Raw genomic sequence first — 9,477 nt, 5'->3', positions numbered from 1 at the left:
TCCCTGTTGTATATTCTTGACTCCTCTGTCATAAATTAATTGACTTTATATGTGTGGGTTTATTTCTGTGGTCTCTATCATGTTTTATTGATCTATATGTCTGTTTTTGTGCCAATACTGTATTGTTTTGATTACTATAGCTTTGTAATATAGTTTGAAATCAGAGAGTGTGATGTCTCCAGTTTTTCTCTTCTTTCTTAAGATTGCTTTGGCTATTTGGGGTCTTTTGTGGTCCTATACAAATTTTTAGGACTTTTTTTTCTATTTGTGTGAAGAATGACATTGGAATTTTGATAGGGACTGCATTGAATCTGCAGATGGCTTTCAGTGGCATGGACTTTTAACAGCATGAATTCTTCTAATCGATGAACATGGTATATCTTCCCATTTATTTGTGTCATCTTCAACTTCTTTCATCAGTGTCATAATTTTCATCATACTGGTCTTTCACCTCCTTGATTAAATGTATTTCTAGGTATTTTATTATTTTTGATGCCATCATAAATGGGATTGTTTTCTTAATTACTCTTTCTGATGGTTCATTGTTATAGAAACACGACCGATCTTTGTATATTGATTGTGTATCCTGCAACTTTACTGATTTTGTTCTGTAGCTTTTCTCTTTGTCCTTTTCACAGGTGTCTCACACTGAACTTTTAATTTTGATGAGGTCTACTTTATCCATTTTTTCTTTTATGGATAGTGCTTTTGATGTCAAGTCTAAGAACTCTTTGTCTAGTCCTAGGTCCTGAACATTTTCTCCTATTTCCCCCCCAAAAGTTTGATAGTTTTTACATCTTAACATTTAAATCTGTGATCTATTTTGAATTAATTTTTGTGTCAGGTGTGGCATTTGGGTTGAGGTTGAGTTTTGGTCTCTGGATGTCCACCAGAAGGACTTTACAGGGGAAGAAACAGCCTCAGAGACCTTAAATAATCACTCAGAGTCACACAGCAGGGCGCCGGGATAGTTGGACTTAAACCCAAGTCTGTGTGCTTTTCTTCCACTCCTTACTGCAGCATCCATATCTGGACTGTCTCCCTGGGATGGGCCAGACCTGGTTAGGGAGTGGGGAGCAATTTGATTAGCCCTTACAGTCTAATGTCCAGTGTCCTCCTTGGGAAAGGGTCATTCAGTCCATCAACAGACACTGGCAAAAGTCACAGATCACAGAGTTATTGGTGCCACAAGGATATTGCCCAAAGCCTGCACAGACATCCACAGGTTGAGAGTATGAATGCATATGAATTCCCTGAGTTTATGAAGGAGGGAAGGGTATTCCAGAAAGAGGGAACAGCAAACACAGTGGCCCAGAGGTGTGGCTAAAAGTGGCTAGGTGGGTAGAGGGCCATGAATGGCACATTTAGAGGCTTGTGATCCCTCCTTCGGGGGATGGAGAGCCAGAGAAGTGTGTGAGTAGGAGGGATGGTGGGCAGACTGGTGGTTTTAGAAGTTCCCTCTGCTGCGTGCAGGGAGGGTGGGTTAGAGGGGAAGGGTGGTGCAGTAAGGATGTGGTGCAGTTCATCCGGTCCCCAAGCCCAGTGGCTGGACTTAGTATGGGCCACAGGGAGGGAGGACATGGGGGACGAGGGGAGGGGCAGCACCCAGGCTTCTGGTGTGGGCCGTGGCTGGACAGCGGTGCCGATGCAAAAGGAAAGCCCAGCCCGGGAGCTCCCAGGCCCACAGAAGCTGGTTCCCTGGCCAACTCACAAGCTGCCCCCACCCCCGCTCAGTTTCCTGGCCGTCGCTGTCCTGAGGCTGCTCACTCCTGAGTGTGGCACGTGCAGGGGACTTTAATGGTGACACCTGCTGCTGCCATAAAGGAGACGTTGTTCTTTCTTGCTGTTCAGCACAAACTCAGGCAAGTGAGCCGGTGGTGCCCAGAGGCAGAGGTCCGTGCCCAGAGCCTGGAATGGGCTGAATAAACTTGGCTGGAATCTCCTGACTCAGGCTTTCTGAGCCATTATGCAGCTGTGACTCCTCACCTGTCTGTCCCAGGAGGGCTGGGTCCGGGCGCCACAGCTGGCCAGTCCAGGCCCAGAACGTGTCAGGAGGGGCCCATCACCTGCCCTCTGTGTGCCAGACCCCAGTGCCCTCCCCACCCCGAAGTCCTGCCATAGGGCCTGGGGCTTTGTCCTGGGTCCAGCTGTGTGTCCCAGGCGAGTTATGCCCTTTGTGGTCCCAGGTTCTCATCTGCCTGCTGCTGGGCTGCAGCTGGATCAAACTGAACCTGAACTTCTTCGTGGCTCTTTCTGGCATCCATCGTCCTCCCCTCTCCTCCTCCTCCTCTCCTGTGCCTGGCATCCTCCTTCACAACCATTCACTCCATTACTCACTCATTCATTCACAAATGTTCACAGGATCTCTCCTCTGGGCCCAGCCTGCAACTGAGTGATACCTGGGACCTGGAGGTGATTCAAACCCAGTGTCCCGCCCTGGGGGAGCTCCCAGTCTGGTGGGGGAGGTAAAATAACGTAGACGAACTATCATGATTCAATCCTTGGCCATAGGAGCCTTTGAGAGGAAGCTGCTTTGCAAGCTTGGGGTGGGGGGGGGGCGGTGCACAGGGAGTCAGAGAAAGCCTCCGTGGACCAGCCCTTTGCAATGGGCCAGGGAGCAGGAGGTAAACAAGGGTAGGACAGAGTCCTGGGAGGAGGGGACCTCGTCTGCAAAGGCCTGGAGGCGGCAAAGTGCTGGGTGTGTATGAGAAAACCCAGCAGGTAAGGGTGGCTGATGCATGCACGCTGGATGGGAGGACCTGGGACCAGTTGACAAGGACTTGAAAGACCACAGAAAGATCCCCCCTCCCCCCGCACTGGGAAGCCAGGGGCTCCAGGAGTGTGGGGGAGGGGGGCTCCTGAGAAGTAAGTAGTGTGAGCAGAGGTATAATTTTGCAAGGATGGGGAGGATGGAAGGGAGGCAGGGAGGGGCTGGTGCCCAGTCGCAGGGCAGGGAGCCAAGTGAAGTAGGCAGGGGTGTGGCAGGAGAAGCCATGGGGCTGGGGGCTGGGGGGCTCGGGAGGAGGGGAGGAGAAAGGACAGTGAGCTATTACCCGGCCGAGGTGGGGGAAGGGGACAAGTCTGATCGGACACACTGAGTGGGAGGTGCCAGGGGATGACAGCAGCAGATGTCCCAGGTTCCTGGAGCTCAGGAGAGGGGCTGGGCTAGCAACCGGGGATGCCAGCTCAGTGAGGATGGGGAGATGCTGCCCCAGACCTGCTAGCTTAGAGGAAGGGGATCTGAGACCCCCTGCAGTGGGCTGGGCATCCGTGGAGGGACTTTTCAGAAGGGACATTTGGAGGGGACAGTACTTAACTCAGAAGTGCCTGGTCTGCAAGGGGAGCACCGTGGCGCAGGAACGCCGATGCCCGCTGCCAGATCGAAATGTGAGCCCCCAAACTGGCCTCCCTTTCCCCTGAGCGCTGGTCGGGTGCATCTGTTTCCCAACCTCCCCCATCATCACCCTCCTCTCCTTCGCTCTTCGCTCCGTGGGCCCACTGCTGAAATTCCCAAGGGACAGCGGCCGCAGGGCGTTGGGAGAGAAGCATATGAATGTGGGGTTGACCACCTTTCCCTCACGGTGCTGGGGAGCCCGGCTGCCGTGGGCAAGCTCCGGGAGTGAGGGGCCGTGCTTCTTGCCCCCCAACAGGGTTCTGCTGGGGCAGCTTGCTCTGGAGGCCCGGATGGACGGTTCAGACCAATACTCGTTAATCTTGCATTCACTCCACAGGTGAGCAGTGTGCCTTGCTCCTGCCGCTGAGGAGGGGGCCACGGTGAGACCGTCCCCTTCTTATGGGCTCACCACCCACCTCCCACTGGGAAGAGCAAGAAACAAACCAGCAGGCCCCAGTGGTCCCAAGTAAAGAGATGAGAAAAAATGTAGGGGGGGGTTCAGGGGATGGACTGAAGAGTCACTTCTGAGCCCATGATCCTGGGAAGGCCTGGGCAGAGGGGCTGGTGGGGAAGGCCTCAGGGGACAGGGAGGCCTCTGTGGCTGGAGGAAGGTTGGGGGCAGGGACAAGGAAGGGGACAAGCTGGGAGGAGCTTGGCGCCTCAGCTACTGGAGGGTCTTGCGGACAGCAGAACTACTGGATAGTTCTGACCAGGGCGTGATCCGGCCCCCCTGTATTTTAAGGGTCCTCCAGAAGCTGCTGGAGACCGCTCTGGGTGGGGGGTCAGGGGGACAGGCCCTGGCCTAAAGCTCTGAGCCCAGGTGTGGGGGAACGTGCCCCTCTAGCCTGCATTTGCCCCTCAGGGGAGAAAGGCTGGGGACAGGAGGGGGGTGAGGGAGACCAGCGCCCCAGATGGCTTCTAACAGCAGACTGCTCACGTGGGCAATGCCACACTGCACGTGAGTGCCCTGGCCTGGCCTGGGACAGAGAGAAGGCATTATAACAGAGGACACTACGCAGGAAAAGAGTCAAGGCTTTAGGGGCCAGAAAGTTCTGAGGCCAGCCCCCTCCTCGTGACCCAGACTGGGAAACAGACCCAGGACCACGTACCTCCGGGTCAGAGGCGGTGACAGAGCAGGGCCAGGCCAGGGTCTTGCCCACCCCAGCTGCTCAGGGCTGTCGGAAGGGCGGGTTGGGCCAGCTGGAACATTCTGGGCATCCCTCTGACGCAGATGACGTGGGCTGCGTGGTGCCATCCGAGTGCCTTCGGGCCTGCGGGGCTGAGATTGGCTGTTCCAACATCGCCTACCCCAAGCTGGTCATGGAACTGATGCCCATAGGTGAGACTCTGGGTGCGGTCCGGGCAGGGTGAGTGGTGGAACCTCGGGGAGGCAGGACCAGTGAGGGCGAGGGCCACCGGGGGGCTATGGAGGCCACTCTGGATCCAGTGTGACATCCAAGTGGGATGTTTACTCATCAGGAAAGAGAGGCAGTAATAATACTGGAAAATACTCACCTGGCCCCCCCACGGGCCACGCAGGATTCCAAGGACTTTACATGGGACTACCTTCCATCTTGTCAAGAACCCTAAGTGGTGCTATTAGCATCCCCATGTTAAAGATTGGGAAACTGAGACCCAGGAAGGTTGAAGAGACCTGCCCAAGGTCCCGTGGCCAATGAGCTGCAGAGCTGGGTTCGCAGCCCTGATAATCTGCCTCCAGAGCTTGTCCTCTTCCCCTGTGCTGTCCTATCCCTTGAGTGAAGACAAACTGCTTCCCACTTCCGGCTACGAGGTAGTTGTTAGCTCCGTTTTACAGCTAGGGAAACTGAGGCACAGAGCGGGGAAAGTGACTTCTCCATGGCGACAGAGTGGCTGAAACACGAACCCCGGTCTGTCTGGCCGCAAGCCCACTGCTGACTCTGCTGGGATCAGGACCTCGGGCCCCCATAAGCCCCACACCTCCTGCCTCCCCCAACGGGTACGACGGCGGGGGCAGGTTTTGGCCTTTCCCACATTTCTTGTCCCAGCAGAGCAAAAAGAGGAGATAGGCTGAGCCTTCCGAGACCCTCTGCAGCCTGGTTTCAACTCCAGATTCTCAGACCTTGAGTGTCTCCCTCCCTCCCAAGGCTTCCCCTCTAGAAACTTCTGGCCCTGCCCTGCTTTCCCTTCCTCCTGGGGTGTGGAGGCCCAGGGGATGTGAGTTCACAGACCTGGGATCAAATCTCAGCTCTGCCACTCGATGGCGGAGATATTTGGGGCGTGTCACTTCCCTGCTTGAAGCTTCAATGTCCTCGTTTGTAAATTCGAGATAATGACGCCTACCCACCCCTTGGCGTGTTGTTGCTGGGATTAAACATAGTAACGCTGGGACACGGCCTGGCGCAAGGCTTGGCCTCGCTGTGGGTTCCCACCTCTGGGCCTCACCTTCCTCTTCTGTTCTGGGGGGTGGAGGGGAGCTCGCTAAGGCTCCGAGTGCTGACGCCCAGCCATTGTTGGGCCATAACCTCTCTCTAGGCCTTGAGCTCCCTGTCTGAAAAATGGGTGGAGAATAAGCCCCAAGTTAAACACCTCCCTGGGCAAGAGAAACAGGATGGAGAAATGTTTTGGGGAAAATCATGATCTAACTTACTTTCTTTGGGCCCCAGCCCAGTCAGCATGATAACCGAACAGAGAGGGCCGTGGAATGCCTGGAGGTCACACAGCGGGTCAGATGCAGAACCAAGGCCAGGCAAAGAAAGCACAAGGAAGGCTGATCCCTCAGGGGAGGGGACCCTTGTCAGGTTTATCCTAGGGCAGGGGGTGGAGGACAGACAGAGAATCTGCAGAGACTGGGGGGAGATGCTTAGACGCTTGAAGAAAAAGTCCAAGAGGCCTTGGCGATAGAATCAGACCAAGGCCCAGAGAGGGCAGCCGTCTAGCCTGATGCCACACAGCACTGAGTTGGAAATTGAACATCCTTCTGTCTCTCAGGGCTCCCCACCCTCAGCCCCTCTCAAGCCCATGACTCCCAGAAGGCTTTGCAAAGCAGAGCCTCGTCCACCGCGATGAAGACCCCTCCCTCGTTTTTCAGCCAATCCCTGGGTAGATTTTTCTCTCTCCCCTGGGGAACCACATCTCCTTTTCCACAGAGCCAATAAGAAAGGGGACCCCCTGTGCCTGCTGGGGCCTGCCACACAACAGGCCACTGCACCCTGCCCAGGTTGTGACCTCTAAGCAGAGGGTCCCGCCCCAGGCCTTCCTGTCCCCACCCCACCCCAGAGTTTTGCCTCTGGCCGCTGTGAGTCCCTGGGCACCTCTCCTCCCGCTAGAAGCGTCTACTTCCGTATCTGTCAAACGGGTTAATAATGCTTCCATCAAATCCAGGCCTGGGTGTGAAAGTGCTTTGTCACTTTCAAGGCTCTGTAGAAATGGGGTGTTCCTAAGTGCACCCAGAACAGCAGAAGCCATCACGGCCGTCCTGATGGGGCCAGCACGCTGCAGGATCCCACCGTAAATCCAGAAGTACACCCCCCCGCCCCCCGCATTTGCCCTTGGCCTCCAGCCTCTGGTGTCTGAGCCTTTCTCCCACACCTCCAGCCTCCTTCCTTGGGGGCTCTGCTCTCAAGGACTTGTGAATGGCCGATGCTGACAGTGGGGCCCCAGGCAGGAGGACGCAGGCAGGAGGGGCTCCCGGGCCCCAGGCAGGAGGACGCAGGCAGGAGGGGCTCCCGGGTGCCGTCACCGTGGCCCTGTCCCCAACCCCCAGGTCTGCGGGGGCTGATGATCGCCGTGATGATGGCCGCGCTCATGTCGTCGCTGACGTCCATCTTCAACAGCAGCAGCACGCTCTTCACCATGGACATCTGGAGGCGCCTGAGGCCCCGCGCCGGCGAGCGGGAGCTGCTGCTGGTGGGCCGGTATGGTGGCTGGGGGAGGGGTGTGCTGGGCACCGGGGACAGGCGGGGACACGGGCTTCCCCAGCCACATGATGGATGGCCCCGGGGGGCCCCACTGGAGGGGACCTTCGAGGGGTAAGTCGGAGGTTGCGGGTTGTAGGAAGGTCCATGCCACGTCCCACGTGGCTCTGGTCACCCGTTCGTGGTCACAGCCTTCACCTTCGATGTATCTCTTACTCTGAGCTGCCGGGGAGAGTCCCCCTTCCCCAGCTGTCCCAGAGATCTCTCTGTCTTCCCCCAGTCTGAGCCCTTGGCCCTCCTGACGATATCCAGCGGCCCCAAAGGGGGCCCAGAGCCAGTTCTCAGGGCAGCCACACTCAGGCCACAGTTGTCCCTGGCCCCCCTGAGCTTCTGCCGTTTCCTCCCAACCTTGCTTGCCCCTCCTTGTCACTTCAGTGACTCACCCCACAATCTTTCTAGACTCTGCCCAAGCATCTCCTCCTCCATGTAGCCCTCCCTGATACCCCCGACCAAGGAATGAGCCCCTCTCCCCTCTAAGCCTCCCTCAGGGGATCATGGTCAGACCCCTCCCACAGCACGTGTGTCTCCCTGATGCCCCCCACCCACCCCTGCTCCCACAAGAACGGGCAGGGGCTGGGGCTGGCCCAACCCTCCATCCCTGTGCTCAGCAGAGTACCTGGGGGGGGTCCTCCACTCAGCAATGGGTGACGGGAGATTGGCGTCTGAGTGTCTCCCGGGTCCTACCCGCCCGTCTCCCTCCAAGCCTTGCAGCCCCCGTCCCCCCCGCTCCACCGGTCGAGGGGCCAGCCTCTGGTGCCTCGATTGACCAACAGCGCAGCCTCGCGCTCCGGGCCCACGGCGCCCGTCCTCAGGGTGGGGTCTCCCCCGGAGCTCCAGGCGGTTGTCCCAGTGATGCAAAACAGCCCAGCTTCTGTCAGAAGGGCCCTGTCGGGACACGCCACTCAGCAGGCGAGTGTGAGCTCATCGGCCGGCTCAGGCCTCCTCCGAAACAAGGAGCCTCTCCCTCCTGCCTTGCGGGATGCTTCTGTGTCAGGCTCCTGGCCCCTTGACCTCCTCTCCCGGCCATGTGGTTCCCCCGCCACTCCCCAGTGGCTCCGTGGCCCCGGAAGCCCGCCCTTGTCTCACAGAATTTTCCAGAGCCCGAGTCCCCGGCCTCTTCAGGCTTCTCTCCTGCTCCCCCCACCGAAGCCGACGTCCTAACCTGGTCTCCCCTCTACCCCCAGCCACGGGGCCCTTGACCCTCCTTCCCACCTCACCTACCAAGTCAAACCCCACCCAACCCAGGCCCTGCCAGCCTGCCTGTGGGCACGCGGCTGGCTGTGTGATGCGGGGCGGGTTGCTCACCCTCTCTGGGCCCCAGTTCTCTCAGCTGCCAGTTTGGGGAAGTGGAAAGGATCCCAGGCTAGGTGTGGGCCAGGGTTCAGCTCTAACACGTCTCTCTCTTGAAACACCGAGACACTCCTCCTCCCAACACCTCCAGCCTCCTCCTGCCTAAAACAACACTATTTTAGCTGTGTTTCCTGGATTGTGTGGGGTCCTGCATCCCTGGAGCCTCGATCCAGGGGGATATGGGACTTACAGAGAGAGGGGCAGCAGAGCACGTCCAGAGGCCTGGGGAGGAGGCCAGCATGGGGCAGGGACAGGCAGGGGCACGCCAGTGACCCTGACAGTCTCATTAGGTTGGGGTGGGGCCAGAAGAGGCATCGCAGGCCTGGGGGCCGTGACAGTCCCACATCTGGGGCCCTGATCTTTGCCAGCGCCGGGCCCCACTGCCGGGCCCTTCTGCTCCTTCATTCCATTTCCCTCCCCTGCTACCCCCCTTCTGTCTACCATTCTACCTTCTGTCTATTATTCGGGCCACAAATAGTGCCCCATGCCTCCCTGGTAGCCTGCATGGAGCTGAACAATATGGGGGACGCAGCAAGATCTCAAAGCCCCCACCTCGAGCCCTTGAGGGGCTCTCCTGCAACCAGAGCTGCACCCCGGGGATGACGGTCAGTCATCCTGATGGCAGCGTGTGTGTGCACGGGAAGGGATGGGGTTGGAAGGCTTCCTGGAGGAGGAGGGCCCTGAGCTGAGCCTTGGAGGAGCAGGGGGTCAGCCAGGGGAGGAGTTGGAGAAGGGTGTTCTAGGCAGAAGGAACAGCCTCTGGGTTTGGGGTCCCTC

The 9,477-nt window shown here is 57.8% G+C and overlaps 1 protein-coding gene across 1 annotated transcript in view; it reads left to right on the top strand.

Moving 5' to 3' along the window:
- LOC117796997 (sodium/glucose cotransporter 5-like) overlaps nucleotides 1-9,477 on the top strand; it is a 32,072-nt gene that overhangs the window by 20,062 nt on the left and 2,533 nt on the right. The window contains exons 3-4 of the mRNA XM_034647288.1: nucleotides 4,626-4,733; nucleotides 7,140-7,290. Coding sequence (XP_034503179.1) covers nucleotides 4,626-4,733; nucleotides 7,140-7,290 — 259 coding nt within the window. The remainder of the gene's footprint in view (nucleotides 1-4,625; nucleotides 4,734-7,139; nucleotides 7,291-9,477) is intronic.

The sequence above is a fragment of the Ailuropoda melanoleuca genome, chromosome 17 (genome assembly GCF_002007445.2).
Source record: "Ailuropoda melanoleuca isolate Jingjing chromosome 17, ASM200744v2, whole genome shotgun sequence".
In the NCBI taxonomy this organism is placed as follows: domain Eukaryota; kingdom Metazoa; phylum Chordata; class Mammalia; order Carnivora; family Ursidae; genus Ailuropoda; species Ailuropoda melanoleuca.
This window is presented reverse-complemented; position numbering and strand designations above follow the sequence as displayed.